The sequence below is a fragment of the Vipera ursinii genome, assembly GCF_947247035.1.
Source record: "Vipera ursinii genome assembly, chromosome: 10".
NCBI lineage: Eukaryota > Metazoa > Chordata > Lepidosauria > Squamata > Viperidae > Vipera > Vipera ursinii.
This window is the reverse complement of record NC_139520.1, coordinates 11,162,108-11,182,877: the sequence shown is the minus strand read 5'-3', so window position 1 is coordinate 11,182,877 and position 20,770 is coordinate 11,162,108. Positions and strand designations below refer to the sequence as shown.

The window sequence follows — 20,770 nt, the reverse complement described above, 5'->3', positions numbered from 1 at the left end:
GACTCATGAAGTGTGTGGCCATGATAAAAGAAAGGGAAAAGGGATTGCATTAAAAGTCAAGAAAAGGAGGGGAACCAGATGTGTCAACATTGCATTGTCTTGTTCTTGCTGTTTTGATCATCTAGGAAAAGCTTTTGTGTTTGTCATTCTTAACAGCCCTTGGATTTTGAGACCAAAAATTCATATACGCTGAAGATAGAAGCAGCTAATGCCTATATTGATCCACGTTTCATCAGCATGGGACCCTTCAAAGATACAGCAACATTAAAAATTGTAGTGGAAGATGCTGATGAACCCCCCATTTTTTCATCACCAACGTATCTACTGGAAGTGCATGAAAATGCTGCTATTAACTCCGTGATTGGTCAGGTGACCGCCCACGATCCAGATGGATCTTCAAGCTCTATAAGGTATTCCTGCTTTAAAAGAGTTCTTCCTGCTGAAGAAAGGGCTTAATGTGTATTATACCTGGATCGTCCCCAATCTCCAGTTGTGTTTGGCTTTTTCCCCCTCTGTGGAGAACTTAGGAATTAAATTTAGTCAGATCATTTCTCCATCTAGTAAAGTCAACTCAGTCCACAGTTCTCTAGATTTTCAAGTAAGAGGAATTTTGACCTAGAAATACTGTTTCCTCGGTTAGTAAACTTCTGCATACTACGCCATTTTGTTTAACTGTACCAGACAGTTAAGCGTCAAGGCTGCTGTAAAAAAAAAATCTCTCAGAATTATGGTTCATAAATTTTCTAATAAACATCCAGTGTTCCTCTTCTTATAAGACTAGATCGAAACTATTTTGATTTCTTTAATTTTATGTGTAGCATTATGGAATTCTTATCATACCCATGCTTGATTGGCATCTGATATCTTTCCAGGTCCAGAGAAAGATCATTTTACATTTCTTGGTTTTGTTTTTTTTAAAGTGACCCTAAGACTGTATTTGTGGGGGGGAGGGGAGTGGATTAACAAAAATGCACTGTTCAGCATTTTCATTTTCTTTCTGAATTTCATTCTGGATTTAAGATGACATTGATAAGAATGGTTTTATTTCATCTGATGGACAACCACTGCACAGTCTCTGAGCTTGGTCATTCTGAATGCCATGAAGGAACGAAGAAGGAAGGGAGAAACAAAAGAGAAATAATTCCTGAAAAATAAATACTTTTTTTTTGGTGGGCAATGGAGGATTTCCTTCCCATCAAACCATTAAGTTCCCTTATTTTGAGCCAAGTTAACAAATGAAGGCAATTAATAGCCAATGAATGAGTAAATATTCTTGTGAAGCCTCTATTTCTCACAGTATCCCCTCTGTTGTGTCAGACCTTTTGAGGGCTGAGGGAGTGGAAAAATATATAAAATGTATTTTGCAAGCTTCAAATGATATGGTCTTCAAAGATTTGCTCTGGAATAAAACGAAAGATGAATAATATACTTTAAAAAATAATTAGGATCCCAGAGTCAAGCTTGAAAGACCAGGTCCACATGTGAAAATTCAACTTTATTGCTACTTGTGTCTATGCAGGGATCTTCTCAATTAAGGATTAGCACTGGCCTCAAGTTAGATAAGAGTCAATGTGATTCAAGGGAGGCTTGACATAGTCCACTTGTGGCTATGTAGGGATACTAGGCTGTTCCCTCTTTTAACTCCAGTCCCAGGTTTTGTGCTCCTCCTACACCCAGCTTTTTTAGGACTACTGAGCATGCTATAAAACTTAAGAACAAACAATTTAAAAAAACCTGCTATAAAAGATTTCTGCCAGAATAAGATTGTTCCATATTTTATAGCCTCCCTGGATACTCATTGTTTGTACTTATATTCTCCTACCCACCCCCACTACCCAGCTAGTGGCCACATTTACAAATAAAATAGAAATGTGTAGTCCTACAGTTTTTATTTCCTAACTGTACTACTGTTGGAAAAATGCAGCTACTGTAATCCATTTGTTTGTTTTGCCTTAAGAGGGGCTGTTTGTTTTTTTTTCTTAGAAATAATTTAAATGATATCTGGTAGGTCTTTTATTGTATTGTTCTTTTGGTCATACTGTGAACTGCCAAGAAACTTTTGATTGCATGAAATAATAAGTCTAACAGAACAAATACACCCAAGGGTACGGTTTGATATAAAAATGATTCTGGAGGCTGGTGTATTGCTTTGCAGTATACTAGCTTGAATATTAAATATAATTAAAAATATCTCTCTCTCTCTCTCTCTCTCTCTCTCTCTCTCTCTCTCTGTGTGTGTGTGTGTGTGTGTGTGTGTGTGTGTGTGTGTGTGTGTGTGTGTGTATGTAAAATGGTTTAATGTCCATGGGCACTGTGTTGAAGATCCACCTACTCCATTTCTCTCTCTCTCCTTTTCCTCCTTATCTGAAATCTCTATGTAATGGCTATCAAGTGCACCTGATTTTTTTGGCTTAAAAAAATATATGCCACAGATCAAATTTGCTGGTCTTCAAGATGCTGCTTTAAAAAAAAAAAATTCTGCATAAACATTCAGGATGATCAGAAAATGTCGCAAGGAAAAGTTCTTAAATCCATCACCTTTAGGCACTTTTTCATTTTTAATTGCTTTGGAAATGTTTCTTTGCCTTATGAGTGCAGGCCTACACCAAATTCTTTGAAGCCGCCATCTGTGCAATAGGATTATACAAGGCTGGTGGTTAATCAGATAAGAAATTTCAAGTTATTAAGTCACAAGAGGAAAAAAATTGGAGGCAGAAATTCCCGACTGGTTATTGGAAAATATATATCTTCCTGTGCCAATAACCCTATTTATGTCATGTGAGTATTTCCTGCCCCACAAAATCCACCATGTATGATGGCATTTCACATGTTTTAATTAAATATGCAAAACTTGCATGTGTGTCTCCCCTTTCTCATCTGGATTCTGTCTGATATGCATACTGATTCAGCCTTTATAATGCTTATGATGCTTATAGCCTGCATTTCTTTAGGGTGGGTTTTTTTTCCTGTTTGCTGATCTCTGGTCTTTGAGCAAGCCAATGCTTTAAGTTCAGTTCTGTAAGGCACAAAAAAGATCAGGAGACAGGGCTGGGTCCAAAGTGAATACAAGTTTATTTCAAGCTATCTGTAAATAAGAATCTGAACTACTAACAGCCAGGGCAAAATGATGGTAGAATTCCTAGTGGAATCCAATTGGGGATGAACTTAGCTCTCTTGTGGGTGCAAAGTGACTCTAAATTGATGACAATCTTGAGACCCTCCCCCCCTTTTTCAGGCTCTTCCTGGTAATCTCCTACAAATTCATTTTATTTAATAGATTCCTTTAAAGCAGTGAGGGCTTTTCCCAGCCCAGGCTCACCTGGAACCCTGTGAAAAGTCAGAATATTTTAGGGGCAAGAGAGATTGTCCTTGTGCAAGATCCAAAACATGTGTTTCAAATAATTTTTGAAGCATGTGCATTATGCTATTATAGACTCCTATATTATTAAGTAGAGCACAATCTTGTGATTGTTTACTTTTAGTGCAGATTTGGCATTCCATACACTTCAGGACAAATGTTTTTTTTAGATATAATGTTGTTTTCTTAGCATGCCAAGTTCTCTTCTGGATAATTTAGCTGCTCTATAGCCTTCATTAATATTGTTAAATCATCACCAATGACTCTTCATGATTTTAAAAGTACTATCAAGGGATATGATGAGAGACGGATAGCACAGATAGATGAGTGAGCTAAAAAACTGACATCAGGAGAATGAATGGAAAAGATCAAGAAAGGGGAAACCTATTGTCCAAAAAATCAATATCCGTATGCAGCTTTGCTTCTAAAGAAATTTTACCTGGAGCATCCCAAAATATGTAGTTATCAATGTAACCTATTGTAAGTCACCTTACTTTCATAGCCCTTTTTAGTAGACAAATCTAGACATGGGTTATTTTTTCCCTTTTTTTCTTTTCTTAGCAGAACATGCTGAAACAAATCAGAAGTGGTTGCCAGAGATGATTGAAAGACAGATGTTTCCGGTTCAATAATTGACGTATTGCAAACTTCCTCTTATTGTTCTTTTAAATTTATAACTTGAACCATAGCTAGTTATTCTTCCATCTGTTCCTAATTCAGTAACTGTTTAATGTATAATTTAAAATAATATTTAACAAATTGATTTATTACCTTTCCCATCGTTGAAACACGTCTGTTGCCATTCCAAATAGAAATAAGAATGATGATGATCTGAATCTATCCAAAATCAACTATCACTGAGCAATTATTAGTAGATCAAAGGATTATCAGAAATAAATTATTCAGGGATGCACAACTGGAAGAGATTCAGAAAAAAAATATATGAATATGCAAGATCCAAAACAATATTAGAACAGTTGAAAGAACAACAGTTGGAAATATAGAGGAAATAGCTGGTGTGAACTACAGAAATAATAACATAGAAGAAGTCATAACAACAGAACCAGTACAGGCCAGTACTGAAGCAAACTATGAACTGATCTCCAGGCAAAAAAGAATTAAAAGAGAAAAATATGTTGTACGCAGAACTACTCACAGAAAGATAAAGACTGCCTGCATTGAAAGTAGTATCCCAAAACAACCTGGCATCTCTAATGCAGGATGTTAATAAGACAATTGCAAGGAGTAACATCTATTGAACAGACTAGTCAGCTTGCCTGCAATACAACAATAGTGGGTATTGAAATTAAAAAAAGAAATAAAATAAAATAAAGGAAAATTATATTCCGACCAAAGTGAAAGATGAGTCTGGAGACCAAAATAATAATAATAATAATAATAATAATAATAATAATAATAATAATAATAATAATAATAATAATAATAATAATAATAATAATAATAATAATGGTCAGATGCAAGTAATTTATTTTCTTTATATTTTTTTAAAATTTTTATTACATTTATATCCCGCCCTTCTCCGAAGATTCAGGGCGGCTTACAAGCTTAGCAGTAGCCTTCATTCAGCTAATAACAGCATTAGCTTGGAAAATTGAATGCTATGAGGCACAAATCATCCCATTTAAGTAAAATCAGCTATTTCAATCAGACTAGAGGCAATTGTGCCAATGTGTTTGATTCATTTCCGTGTAGTTCAGCCATCAATTTTTGGGAAACAACTGGTGTCAATAAAAAGCAGTGGAAGACAGAATTGCTGGCTGGAAATGAAAAATATGGGCTTATCAACATTAGGAGAGGCATCTACCAGGTGACTCATTACCACCCTTATTATTTCTAATTGCTTTTGCTGTGATTATACTTTCAGTGATTGTGAAGAAAATAAAAGTTAATTTGTTAAATGCTAATAAAATCTCACATTTGCTTTATATGTATAATCTGAAGCTTTTTGGAAAATCTAAAATTGAAAATCCAATCATTGACAAGCACTGTGAGAATTTTCAGCACAGATACAGCAATAGAATTTGGCCTAGAGAAATTTGCTACAGTAGCAATAAATCGGTGTGAAATCACAAACAGTAATGGAATTGAAATGCCAATAACCAAAACTACCAGGCGCCATCAGGACAAAACCTACAATTATGTGCACATTTCATAGTTGGGTAATATCAAGCATGGACAAGTCAAAAATGTGATTAGCAAAGATGTGTCTTTGAGTACATGAAGAGTGAGAAAATTGCTAAAGACAAAAGTGAATGTCAGAAATAACATCCAAGTTGTCAATATCTGGCAAAATATAAAACGGTGCTGGAATTATTAACAGGACACAAGCTGAACTGGACAGTCTGGACTGAAAAAAACCTGATGGCTATTCACTATACTGCTAAGCTTGTAAGCCGCCCTGAGTCTTCGGAGAATCTAGTCATTTCCAGCTTCCTTTTATGAAGCGAACTATATGGAAGTTTGGTGCTTGAGATTCATTGTCCAAATCGTATAATCCTGGGGACAGATAAAGCTGGGATGTTTTCATCCTTTTGTATGCTCTGAAGTATTTTTTGGAGAGAAGATCCAACTTGCTATGCAGCCCTGTTGCTTATAAAGAACCTGGGTAACCAAAGAGTAGACATATTAGAATCTCAAAGTTGGCTAAATACTTGTAGGAGATGACCCAAGGGAAACGTTACGTGTGTCATCAGTCATGAGTCTTTTAGTGATCTAAGTCCAGCCAGCCTTGAATTCCTTTCTATTCTTAACTCCCACTATTTCCCCTTGACCATTAGTAGTTCATATTCTTGTAGAGAGCTTAAACTTACAATAAATCTTTATACTCATTTGAACTGCCTGGATCTCCTGATTTCCCTGGCAGTTGACAATACTGAAATGTACCAGTAAAGGAAAATATTTGCAGCTGAGGATTGAAATGAGGAGTCCTTGGTGTTCTCTGGGCCTACATTAGCTGCACTAGCACTGATGATGTTACCTAGTTGGGCTAATGAAACATCTCCCAAGAAATCAACAAGTCTCAAGAGCACCAAGGATCTTAGCTGTAGGCATGTTGGCATGGTTTTATTCAAAATCAATTTAAACTCAAATATTTATGGTCCATTTAAAAATGTAATTTGTAACTGAGGAGACCTCTGGTGATTTTTTTTTAAAATTCCATTTATATCCCGCCCTTCTCCGAAGACTCAGGGTGGCTTACAAGCTTAGCAGTAGCCTTCATTCTATGTATAGGCCTGCTTATTAGGGCTTTCACACACACCCAAGCGGCATTATTACAAAGTCAGCTTAATTGCCCCCAACAATCTGGGTCCTCATTTTACCTACCTCGGAAGGATGGAAGGCTGAGTCAACTTTGAGCCTGGTGGGATGCGAACCTGCACTAATTGCAGGCAGCTGGTGTTACTTAAGGAGGCATTAGCCCACTGCTCCACCAAGGCTCTGCATGGTATAGTGAGGTGGGAACAATTGGAAAAGGGCGTCATCTAAGGCAGGGGTCCCCGACTCCTGATCTGTGGACCAGCACCAGTCTGTGGCATGACAGTAACCGGGCCACACAAACAAGCAAAGCCCCATCTGTGGGATGCAGGCAGCACACAAAACCATGCGCCCTCCAGTCTGCGGAAAAACCTCTCTCCACGTAACCGGTCCCGGTGCCCAAAAGGTTGGGGATCTCTGATCTAAGGAAAAGAACCAAGTACTAATCCACACATTAAAGCCATGGATCCATGTCAGTCAGTTTAATTTTTGGAAATATTATATTCTCCGTGTTGTTTTAATATTATACCTTCCTATACTTCTTTGTGGAATTCAAAGGGGGACATTCTCCACACTTCCAAACTTGTGCTTGGTTTCGTTCAAAACTTTGGTGACTAATGGTTCTTGGATCTTGTCTTTCTGCATTCTTTTTTTTTCTTTTAAGGAAAAAAAATATATTTGTGTGTGTGTATGTACACAACCCCCCTATATAGAGTCCTGAAGGGTATTTCATCTTCGGCAAAAGTAAATCATTTTCTTAATACACAGCAGGGTTTAAAATCCTAGATAAAATATTTTATGCCTTCCCGAACTGTAGCTGTTTATCTCAGTCATACCTAGCAGAATGCCCTCCTCTCTGGCTGGCATTGCTGAGATACAGTGATTTACAGTATCAACATGGTGATTCACGTCTCAGCAGGAGAAAGCTGAAAGTCTGGAAAGGTTCAGATTTGGTTGTAAAACTTTAATTTACCTCAATACAAGACACTATTTTGGTGGAAATGAATAAAAAGGCGAGTTACATTCAAATCCATATTTGCACCGAGGTGGTGCAGTGGTTAGCATGCAGTACTGCAGCTACTTCTGCTGACTGCCAGCTGCCAGCAGTTCAGCAGTTTGAGTGTCACCGGCTGAAGGTTGAGTCAGCCATCCATCATTCCAAGGTGGGTAAAAGGAGGACCCAGATTGTTGGTAGCAAACATACTGACTCTATAAACAGTGCTTTAAAGCACTGTTAAGTGGTGTATCGGTCTAAGTGATACAGCTAGTGCTATATGTCTGAACCATTAACTGAAGAAATATGTCTCACCACCCACTACCTGCAAACTCAGTTTTCACATCCAGCCACCACTACTCAATAAACTGTGACATTATTGAAGCAATTTCAAAAGTTTTTAATTACTAAATTATTATTTCCATTCCTCTCCCTCCATTTGATTAAAAAAACCTTCATACGTTGCTTAGATGTTTGACAATATCCTCATTAAAAAGAATAGTTGTTAGTTGCAAAGTCGTGTCTGACCCATCGCGACCCCATGGACAACATTCCTCCAGGCTTACCTGTCCTCTACCATCTTCTGGAGTCCATTTAGGCTCATACCTACTGCTTCAGTGACTCCATCCAGCCACCTCATTCTCTGTCGTCCCCTTCTTCTCTTGCCCTCAACCTTTCCCAGCATTTGGCTCTTCTCCAGCGAGTCCTTCCTTCTCATTAGGTGGCCAAAGTATTTGAGTTTCAACTTCAGGATCTGGCCTTCTAAAGAGCAGTCAGGGTTGATCTCCTCTAGGACTGACCGGTTTGATCGCCTTGCAGTCCATGTGAAGCAGCTTTCACAAGAGATCGATGGAACGTTAAGGTGCTTCCAAGTGAAATAGGCAGAATGCAGAGATGCAGTCATTATGAAGCTTTATTCATCGACAGGTTATATAAAAAGAGCTATATGGCATGGAAGCATCCATGCTTGTATGGTAGAGAATGCATGCAAGAGAGAAGATAGAAAGAGAAGCAGAACAAAGAAGCAGCCCCTGAGCAGAGGTATTTATGGGGGGTCTCGGCCCCTCCCTAGCCATAAAACTCTCTCGCCAATGGGGCTGCTGCAGGGGAGCAAAGAAGCCTCTTTGCTCCATCTGATGACCTATTTGGGGAACTGCCATGGGCTGGCACAAAACATGTAACAGTCCAAGGGACTCGCAGGAGTCTTCTCCAGCACCATAGTTCAAAGGCCTCAATTCTTTGGCGCTCAGCCTTTCTTATGGTCCAACTTTCACTGCCATACATTGCAACTGGGAAGACCATAGCCTTGACTATACGCACTTTCGTTGGCAGGGTGATGTCTCTGCTTTTTAGTGTGCTGTCTAGATTTGCCATGGCTTTCCTCCCCTAATTACCAAATCTGTTGTATATGATATATACTGGTCTGAAGTCAGAGGAAGGAAACATTTTCTTTCTGGCAACCTATACACTTTTTTTTGGTGGTGGGGGATTTTACTTTTTAATACATTTTGATCTCATGAAGAGCTTGTTGAAAATCAATGCAGAAAACTTCACAAATCTCCAGTTTTGTTTCTATTTAAAGAGCTTCAGGGGTTATAGCTTGAAATCTGTCCAGGGACGCATTTCTTTATGTTACTAAATAAAATTGATTAAAAATATGACTTTTTGTTCCAGCTGTAAGTTGGAGTTCATCATTTTAACGGAAGAATTGCCTTTTTAGCATTCATTTGTTCCTGTGATCTTTCTAAATACGCATTATTTAATAATTCTAAAATGTATCTGATGGGGCTTAAACTGAACTGAAAAGTGAGCACAAGAGAATCCTGTTTTGTTTTGTCTTCAGAAAGCTTGCAATTTAACTGGCATATTTACAATCAAATCTCAGTTTCATAAGTGTTTGAAAATTTCATTCATTGATCACTCCCTACAGGAAGTTCAGGACAAAGCCAATTTCCTTATATGTGGATAGGCTCAGGGTTGGTAAGACACAGGAGCTGCCTTGTTATTTCGTTGGGTCTTTCTGATTTTGTGAAATGGTTTAATCATCTAATTTTTTCCATTATCCCTGGGGATTCCTCTCGTTTTTTTCTTAGGATCCTTATTGTTTTCTCTATAAACTTTTCTGCCAGGCTCCTTGATTTCATCTTTCCAGTTCAATTATTGCATCTATATTGATGGTTTTCAGATTTATTCTTTTGTCCCCGCTCTGAATGATGTAGCATAGGAATCTCTTTTCAAAGTCTAAGCAGAATTTCTGATTGGAGGGGCCTCCACGGCCCTAAATAGAACATGAAAGCCAACAGAAGACAGACATTATTGTAGTCCATCTTGGCTGTGTCATCTCCCTTCCTCTACTTTTCTTTCCTCTTCCTTCAAGGCTTCCTTCAAGGCTTCAGCTAGAGGTTTCTTTTAAAGTGTTCCATTGAAAAATGAAAAGTGCTAATTTCCATTTCATGAATATTCAAAGGAACCATAGTTCTTAACTACCAAGATGGGTAAGCAGTTGGTTCATGCCCTGGTTATGTCTCTCTTGAATTATTAGGGAAGCTGTTGGCTAGGTTACCCAAGACTCATGCCAGCATTTGATCTCTGTACAGATTGCTGCTATTTGTACAGCAACCTGTACAAGAAGGAAGGCTGGACCTTCCATCTTTCATGTCTACCTCGCCTTATTGCCTTGCACAACCCTGCTGCAGCTGACACAATGTATTCTGCATAAGGGTCCACCCACAGCAATTTGAAAGAGCTTCTGGTGGTTCATAAATTCACAAATTTAATCCAAATACTAGACCATATGTTTTCTTTAGAATCATAGGAATGGAAGGGACCTTAGAGGTCTTGTAGTCCAACACCCCCCTTGCCCAGGACAGGAGTCCTTATTCTATGCTGGACAAAGGTTGTCTAATCTTTTCTTAAAAACCTCCAGCAATTGAATATTTCTGTACCAGAAGAGGCAGGTTGTGGTTGCAACACTTTTCATGTCTGTCTCCATTTTAATAATAATAATAATAATAATAATAATAATAATAATAATAATAATAATAATAATAATAATAATAATAATACCACTTTCTCAAATTACATTTTACAGTCAGATCACCTAAGGTTTAAAAGCACTAAAATTGTAATTAATGTTTATTAGTTTGTAGTCTAGCTATTATTATTGTTGTTGTTGGCTCTTATGGCTTTGAAGCTCCATGTTTAATACCCTCAGTTTACCATGTTTACAAGGATGAATTGCGGGTTTTATTCTGTGTGGTTGGTATTTAGTTATTGGGGCATACATTTACGATTGCTGCTGCTCCTTTTCATTTTCTTCCTTTTAGCTGTGTATGACAAAATGTATTTTGACCAAATAATAATAATAATAATAATAATAATAATAATAATAATAATAATAATAATAATAATAATAATAATAATAATAATAATAATTTTATTTATATACTGCCCTTCTCCCGAAGGACTCAGGGCGGTGAACAGGGCAAATATATAAAAAATACAAAAATACAAAAGTTAAAAGAAAATTAAACATATGCCCGACTAAAAGTAAATACAAATGTTAAAAATGACCATAAAACCCAACCCATCCCCCATCAGGCCAGGCCGGCTTGTTCAAATAAGAGTGTCTTCAGATCGCGACGGAAGGAGCGGAGGTCGGGTGCCATCCAGAGCCCAACCGGCAGCCGATTCCATAGCTCCGGGGCGCCCACAGAGAAGGCCCTGCCCCTGGGGGCCACTAATCGACATTCTCTGATCGGGGCACCCTGAGGAGGCCCTCTCTGTGGGAGCGCACAGGGCGGAGGGAAGTTGATGCCGGCAACCAAGTTGTGATGCAATGCATTTTCTTGAGAGATCCAAATCAGGTCAGAACAAAATTTGAAGATAAAAACTTGTCCAAAGATCCCTCATGTGCTCAACAGTCTGAGCCATGGCATGAGATTACTAATGCTAATGAATAGTTGCATGGTAAGGAAGAATACTGGATAGATGCAAAAAAAAAAAATTAGTGTGCTGTTTTGAGATGTCACACTTTAGAATGATACTAAATATGCTTCTGTATTTAATTTCTCCCTTAGGATTTAATGGAACCATAAAAGCTGTAGTTGCTATACTAGATCATTTTTTTTTCTTCTTGCTTTCTCTTGCCTTCTCTGCATAGCCTGTCAGAAATCCAAAGGTTTAATTTGTCCAGTTTGGTTTCTTTTGCAAGTAATGCATTAATAAAACAACTCCATGAAAATGGACCGGCGTAAAAGCTTTCTTGAAGAATTTGCAGGGAGTTCTAAATCACCATTTTGTTTAATGCACCATTTGAACCATTTACTACTGAGATTTCTAGCTTTGTCGAATTGGCTCTCTGTGTTTAGGCTGCAAAATGCACCTGTACCTTCTTCATTTGCTCTGCTATCAGATCAAAGTTGTTTTGCAAGACACCAATGAAATCAGTTCAAAAAAAATGGTCATTTTTCAGCTTTTAAAAATATTTTACCCGTGAAAAGTTATTGCTGTTTTTTTTTAAGCTATTGTCTTCAGAATTGGTTTACGGCATAAAGAGATGACACATTTACCTAATTACCACGAAACCGTTTTTTGTTGGAGTGCTTGCTGCATCTTTTAAAACACAGAGACATCTACAAAACAACCTTCCCCCTTATTGTATTGACAGAATTATCAGCAGTGGCCATGAAGTACAACAGGAGCTGTCCAATAAAAGTGGTGGATCATCTAATTAACTGTTGATTCGCAGTAGTTTTTAAAAGACTGCTATCAACTGATCTTAGTGACGGCTTCTAACCTTCAGGCTGAGAACATATAGCTAATTACTCCGTGGACTATAATTCTGCTTCCTGATCCTCTTTCTTTCTTTCTTTCTTTCTTTCTTTCTTTCTTTCTTTCTTTCTTTCTTTCTTTCTTTCTTTCTTTCATGTGTTAGTTATTTTATTGGGCCTTATGAATTATACCATTATTGAGCTCAAGTGAATCCATGGAGGCTACAAAGCTGCTATTCAGCCAAACATGGATTTGTCAGTTTATGAGAGCAGTGCTATTCAGAGCAGGCAAAAGTATTTAAGCAAATAATTTAATAAGGATCTTTATTCTCTAGGTTTTCCATCGATCGGAACACTGACCTTGAGAGACAATTCAACATTAACACCCAAGATGGGAAGATAACCTTGGGCACACCGTTGGACAGAGAAACGAGCACGTGGCATAATATAACCATTGTAGCCATGGAAGAAAGTAAGTAATTGTCCTTTTTCCTTATTTTTTTCTTTTTTTTTTCCTTTTTTCCTATTTGGTCTTTGACCGCTCTGTTGTGTGTTTCCTATTTTCTTGGAATGAATAAGCTAAAGATATCAGCAATTGTAATTTATCAGTTAGTCTCCTGAAAAGCGGGGTGGGGAGAAAGAGAAAGAGGGGGGTGGGAAATAATTGTTTATGGTGAGTAATCTGCATGCATTCTTGTTTATTGTGGTTGTTTTTAATCAGATATGCCACCAGAGTAAAATTATGCCAACCAGGAATGGAATAACATGGGAAAAGCTCCAAGTAATGTTTTTAATGAATACACTGCAGCAGCATGTGAGAGATGACATTTTATGGCATGTAGATCTCTCTCTCTCTCTCTCTCTCTCTGTCTCTCTCTCTCTGTCTCTCTCTGTCTCTCTCTCTCTGTCTCTCTCTCTCTGTCTCTCTGTCTCTCTCTCTCTCTCTCTCTCTCTCTCTCTCTCTCTCTCTCTCTCTCTCTCTCCGAAATAATACCTAGATTCTTGGACTAATGTCATTTTCCTTTCAAATCTTGGGATATAAACATTATACAAAATTTAATAGCCTCCTGAAAAAGCATTGCCAGAAATCCCCTTACTTAGCTAGTTATTTAGTTTACTTTCCTTTAAAAAAAAGCATTGGCTATCTGTTTCCTGCCTTCTCTTTTAAGGTTTTGCCAAGTAAATGGATAAATTTTAAAAATCACGAATGAGTGTTGGAAATGGAGTGCAGGCATTTCTATAGTAATTTCACCAGGTTTATGTACTTCGAGTCTAGAAATTTATATATTTGGTTCCAAAATACTGGCTTCAATATTAGCGAAGCACATGGGAAATCCCCACTCTCACTTGGTCTGATTACATTACCTAATTGGGTGATAAAACATCTAAACAATCCACTTCAGAGAGCACCAAAAACTTCACTGAATTGTTCAAAATGCATTTATTGAATTTTAAAGATGCACGTTCGGATATAAAATTAATTTAAGGGAAGGAAGGGCAGTGGGTCTGCTAAAACAATTCCGGGCCAAATATATAACAAATAATTCAGGCTGATGTTGTAGGAGATACATAATGTTTGACTGAGATGGGCAGCTATAAAAATTGACCAAATAAATAATTGAAAGAAATCTGATTGATACATTAATGGATACAGTTTACACATTAAAACTCAGTAAATATTAGTACTTCTGGCGACAGGCACTGAACAGACCTAATCCCAGCTAAATAGACTTGATGTTTGTTACACAATTCTGGGCCATTAAATAATGTAAGGTAGATTTTTGGCTTGGTTTGTTTTCATGGCAGAAAGAGGTCCTGAAACTTGTTCCCTGGTTTGCAACATGTAAATACACTTTGTGTCATAAAAGACCCATTTGTATACACTTAGATTTGTATGTAACCTTATAAGGCTGCAGTTAGGAATGTTCAGTGTGTTCTGGCAGAATTATAATATGCAAGTCCAGAAGAATCTGGTTTTGTGGGGTTTTTTTGTTTTTTTTTTTAAATGCTAAATAGTGAATCCCTGGCACAAGTCAGATCTGCTCTGGAAAAGAAAGTAGATTGTGATCTTTGAGATACAGTTAACAAGCCTATTAGGGACACGGTGGCTCAGTGGGTTAGGACGCTGAGCTTGTCGATCAGAAGGTCGGCAGTTTGGCAGGTCGAATCCCGAGTGCCGTGTAACAGAGTGAGCGCCTGTTACTCGTCCCAGCTTCTGCCAACCTAGCAGTTCGAAAGCATGTAAAAATGCAAGTAGAAAAATAGGGACCACTATGGTGGGAAGGTAACAGCGTTCTGTGCGCTTTTGGCGTCTAGTCATGCCAGCCACATGACCACGGAGACGTCCTCGTACAAGCGCTGGCTCTTCGGGTTTGAAACGGAGATGAGCACCGGCCCCTAGAGTGGGAAACGACTAGCACGCATGTGCGGGGGAACCTTTACCTTTACCTTTAACAAGCCTATTGCAAGACCAGCTCATATCCAGAACACCAGAAAACATCTCCTGTTCTGTGGCATCAGACTATAAACGAGTTATGTTAGTCTGTGATGGCAAAAAAATAAATCAGAATTCTAATAAATGCCTTTTCTGACTAACACATTTTACAGAAAGCATAAACTTGCATTGGCCACGTCTTCTTATCGGATTCACAGAGTGGTAAGATTGAAATTGGGGTAAGAAGAGGAAAGGTAGGGAAGGAAGAAAGATAGGGTTACTTATGCAGATGAAGGTTACATGTGAGACAGATTACAAATACTTTATTAATTAACAATGGATTCAAATCAATTGTGTTTGTTAAGGCCTTCTGAGATTGCCTGAAACCTTTAGATCAGGGGTGTCAAACTGCTGGCCTGCGGGCTGGATGCATCATGCCGAAACTGTGCCCACCCCGTTGCTGGCAATGGGGGGGGGAAGTTGTGATATGTTACGACACGTCATGTGACATTGCAAGTTTGACACCCCAGTTTTAGATGTTCAATAATTTCTTTCTTGGTGGTGTTGTAAAAGTGTTGTAAAAAGTATTTTAAAAGTCCCAAAATCAATTTGTGTCCTGAGAAGTTGAAGTGCTCTAATGTTTTGGTGTCCTTTTTGTGTGTCCTGATGTCAATATTGTGTCTATTAACTCTTTTATACAAAGTTTCTCCTGTTTATACTCTGTAGAATTTAGAGCAGACATGTCAAACACAAGGCCCGGGGGCCAGATCCGGCCCGCGAAGTGGTTTCATGTGGCCCGTGAAGCCATCCTGAAAACAGTGAGGAAACGGCCCCCACTGCCTTGGCCCTGGCCCAGAGACCCTCCTCCTGCCAGAGACCCTCAGATCTGTCCCACTCCTGCCCAGGCCCCCATAGGCACCCTTGATGCGAACGATGTAGAGCTGGCCATGCCCACCCAGTAGGCCATAGGCACTTTAGCCACGCCCACCCCATAGGCCACGCCCACCCCATAGGCCACGTCCACCCCATAGGCCACACCCACCCAGCCCCCTGAGGGCAACCACAATGCTGATGTGGCCGTCAATGAAATTGAGTTTGACACCCCTGATTTAGAGGATCATTACTAGAAGATAATGGCATATATCACATTGGAGGAAGAGCTTGTGAAGGTGTTTCTAACCTTGTGTATGGGTTTTATGGGTCCTGAAATAGTGATCTTAGTATAGGTGTGAGACCAGAGTAGTTATCTAGTTTGTTGCAAGAACTGACTCCCATGTTGGTTACTACAGGTTGAGCAGTGAACTATATGTCAGTATGGATCTGCTGCGCAATGCCTGAGAAAGTGCAGTGTCATCGTCCAGCATGGTCTGTAGCTTATTAATAATGAATTTGAGTGCATTTGAGACATCTGGCATGATTTTATTTTTAATATACGAGGTTGAGGAAGAGGATCTCTTAAAATTGTAATTTAGGGATGCAGATGCACAAACACACACACACACACACACACACACACATGCTATGTATGGTCTTTTTCTGGACACATATGATCTATTTTTCTATTTTATTTTTCCTGTTTTTTAAATTGCAAGTCTCCTAGTGTTGTGTGATATCTCTATGAATTAAAGGATCTTCACTAAAAATTATGAGTAATGTGAAAGAAATTAAGAATTGAAAATGTAAATGAGTATTGTCCAATGAATCAATAATACAGAACCAATGTCTCTTATGATCTCAAAAGAAGATTATTTCATAAAATCGATGGATTGATGGATAGATAGATAGATAGATAGATAGATAGATAGATAGATAGATAGATACAGATGAGACAGAAAGCAGATAGATAATAGATAAATTGATATCTGTTGGATACAGATTCCTTAATGGATATTTTAAATAGCAAAATATAGATTGTGGACTTCCTTTTATTGCAGAACTAAAAAGTCTAAAGATATATTAGTGCATACATTTTGACTGTGCCCCTTAGTAGCCTCTTACTATGGTGAGTTCAGGTTCTTGGAAGAGAGTTAAATATCAAAATTTTGTTTAAAAATTTGGGACATGCCCATTTATCAAGAACTTTGGATTCACCATGCTGGGATTGTTGCCAAAAAGTGGTTCTGTAAAAGTTACATGTACACCAGGTAAGAAAGGTTAAGTAGATGAAATGTATCAGCTTCCAAACCTTGAATTGGCTTTTTATTAAGATCAGGAAAGATTATACAATATGGTCAAGGTTTAATTTATTTAAAATTGAGTCATAGCATCTTTTATATATATGCAGTTGTCATTCAATTCTTATATTTGCTTTAGGATTTATAAGAGATACAGCTTGCTCTGACTTTTTTTGTAATTTGTTTTGTTTTGATTCACATCTTTTGCTTTGTTTTCTTTTTATGGTTGTATAAGAGCAATTAAAACTAATTAAAAACTCACACTATTATATATATTACTAGTACATCCCGCAAACACTTCATATTCTCTCCTTTTCACAAAGGAGATTCATCTGATTTTTGGCACAAGAAATCATAGTCTTCTAGAAACTGAGAATTCAAACCCACAGGGAGAAGAACATTTAGAAACGCTTCTGGCAAATGAGGTCATAGAAGGATCTTAACAGAACAGGCAAAACATGAAAGTTTATTTTCAGTTGGAAAAATGGTGACCTTTGCAGAACAGAAGAAAAAATGAACTGCGTAGACCTTTTCAACATTAGGGAAATAGCAGTTTGAAGAGATGCCATCACCTTCCTGATTTTTTTTCTGCAGGGAACAAGATTTTGTTCTACTGAGCTGTGAATGGATCACAATTCTACACTCCCAAATTTTACCCCCCTCCTAATATACCCAACCTCTACAATCCATATTGGTGCAAATAAAGTCAATTTATTTGAGTCCTTAGGGAGAAGGGCGGCATATAAATTTAAATAATAATAATAATAATAATAATAATAATAATAATAATAATAATAATAATAATAATAATAATCTATTTTCAGCTTACATCAGTTCACTTAGTAACAGTTCAGAGTTACAATGGCACTTATGACCATTACAGCATCCCATGGTCACCTGATTTACATTCTGATGCTTCACAACTGACCCACATTTATGATGGTTGCAGTGTCCCAGAGTCATGCAATCCCCTTTTGTGACCGTCTTGACAAGCAATGTCAATGGGAAATCCAGATTCACTTAACAACCATGTTACTAGTGATTCATTCAACAAATGTGGCAAGAGAAGTCATAAAATGGGGCAAAACTCGCTTAACAAATTTCTCACTTAGCAACATAAATTTTGGACTCAGTTGTGGTCATAAGTTGAGGACTACCTGTATTTAAGTTATTAAAACTATAAACTACCAATGTGACCAGGCAGCTTTATCTTTTCTTGGTATTTTTGGTTGTTGTTGTTTTTTTTTTTTTAAAAAAAGTATTTACTTATTGTAAATGTGATATAAAACAACAGTGGTACTAATAATTAAAGCCAATGGTTCAAAACAAAAATCACTCAGATACATAAAGCAAAAACACATTAGCAACAGTAGGGGTTGCTAACAAAAAAAAACCCACAAAGCAGGAGGGAAAAAAAATTCCTGTTTCATTAAAGTAAAATAGACATCAAGTATTTCTTTTAAAGGCCTTCGTAAATTAAAATAAATGTTCAAGTGCTATTGAAAAGATGACAACTTCATTACTGAATAAATTTTCTCTAGCAAGGAGGCTGCAAAGAAACTTTTATTGAAAGAGACACTTACTACTTAAGATGGAGGGTCTGAAATTAAAGTCAAGATTAGCTATTGAAAGTAAGCTTAGATACATTTTTGTCAGGCGCAAGAAACCAGGAGCTACTATAGAATTCAGAAAGCACTGTGAGTTTATTCCATGCAACCTATACACAAGAATCTGATCTACTAATGGTCAAGGCAAATTGGTGCCAGATAAGAGTCAATGGATTTAAAGGGGGACTGGACTTTGGTCTCTTTCAGGGGTGTAGGGACGCTAGACTGATGATGCATTTGACTCCGGCCTAAGGCTCAGCCTGGTCATCTCCTTTGTCTTCTCCCATTTTTTACTTTGCTTATTAAAATCCAAACCTATTTTCAAACATATAAAAGGTTCAGGAAAACTACAAACAGACAACTTCCTTTTTGAATTGTCTGCCTATTCACTAGCATTAGCCCACTCTAAAACAACTCACTTTCTCCTGAGGCTCCTTAGCTTTAATAACTTCTGTAAAAGGGGAGAAAAATGTAGGATGGTCCATTCCATACCTGTAACTCAATAGAGTGGAATGAATTAGAATTAGAATTAGAATTAGAATTAGAATAGAATAGAATAGAATAGAATAGAATAGAATAGAATAGAATAGAATAGAATAGAATAGAATAGAATAGAATAGAATAGAATAGAAAATATGGAATGGAATGGAATGGAATAGAATAGAATAGAATAGAATAGAATAGAATAGAATAGAATAGAATAGAATAGAATAGAATAGAATAGAATAGAAAATATGGAATGGAATGGAATGGAATAGAATAGAATAGAATGGAATAGAATAGAATAGAATAGAATAGAATAGAATAGAATAGAATAGAATAGAATAGAATAGAATAGAATAGAATAGAATAGAATAGAAAATATGGAATGGAATGGAATGGAATGGAATGGAATGGAATAGAATAGAATAGAATAGAATAGAATAGAATAGAATAGAATAGAATAGAATAGAATAGAATAGAATAGAATAGAATAGAATAGAATAGAAAATATGGAATGGAATGGAATGGAATAGAATAGAATAGAATAGAATAGAATAGAATAGAGTAGAGTAGAATAGAATAGAATAGAATAGAATGGAATAGAATAGAATAGAATAGAATAGAATAGAATAGAATAGAATAGAAAATATGGAATGGAATGGAATGGAATAGAATAGAATAGAATAGAATAGAATAGAATAGAGTAGAGTAGAGTAGAATAGAATAGAATGGAATGGAATAGAATAGAATAGAATAGAATAGAATAGAATAGAATGGAATAGAATAGAATAGAATAGAATAGAAAATATGGAATGGAATGGAATGGAATAGAATAGAATAGAATAGAATAGAATAGAATAGAGTAGAGTAGAATAGAATAGAATAGAATAGAATGGAATAGAATAGAATAGAATAGAATAGAAAATATGGAATGGAATGGAATGGAATAGAATAGAATAGAATAGAATAGAATAGAATAGAATAGAATGGAATAGAATAGAATAGAATAGAATAGAATAGAATAGAATAGAAAATATGGAATGGAATGGAATGGAATAGAATAGAATAGAATAGAATAGAATAGAATAGAATAGAATAGAGTAGAGTAGAATAGAATAGAATAGAATGGAATAGAATAGAATAGAATAGAATAGAATAGAATAGAATAGAATAGAATAGAATAGAATGGAATAGAATAGAATAGAATAGAATAGAATAGAATAGAATAGAAAATATGGAATGGAATGGAATGGAATAGAATAGAATAGAATAGAATAGAATAGAATAGAATAGAATAGAATAGAATAGAATAGAATAGAATAGAATAGAATAGAATAGAATAGAATAGAATAGAATAGAATAGAATAGAATAGAATAGAATAGAATGGAATAGAATAGAATAGAATAGAATAGAATAGAATAGAATAGAAAATATGGAATGGAATGGAATGGAATAGAATAGAATAGAATAGAATAGAATAGAATAGAATAGAATAGAATAGAATAGAATAGAATAGAATAGAATAGAATAGAATAGAATAGAATAGAATAGAATAGAATAGGAGCTGGAAGGGACCTTGGAGGTCTTCTAGACCAACCAGCTCAAGCAGAAGACCTTATATTATTTCATAAAATTGCTTTCCATTCTAAAGAGAGATAAAGCTTTCAAACA

At 36.7% G+C, this 20,770-nt stretch overlaps 1 protein-coding gene across 1 annotated transcript in view; it reads left to right on the top strand.

Moving 5' to 3' along the window:
* CDH8 (cadherin 8) overlaps window positions 1–20,770 on the top strand; it is a gene marked incomplete at its 3' end in the record, with an annotated part of 198,355 nt that overhangs the window by 121,839 nt on the left and 55,746 nt on the right. Inside the window, exons 6-7 of the mRNA XM_083370510.1 lie at window positions 157–410; window positions 12,736–12,872. Coding sequence (XP_083226636.1) covers window positions 157–410; window positions 12,736–12,872 — 391 coding nt within the window. The remainder of the gene's footprint in view (window positions 1–156; window positions 411–12,735; window positions 12,873–20,770) is intronic.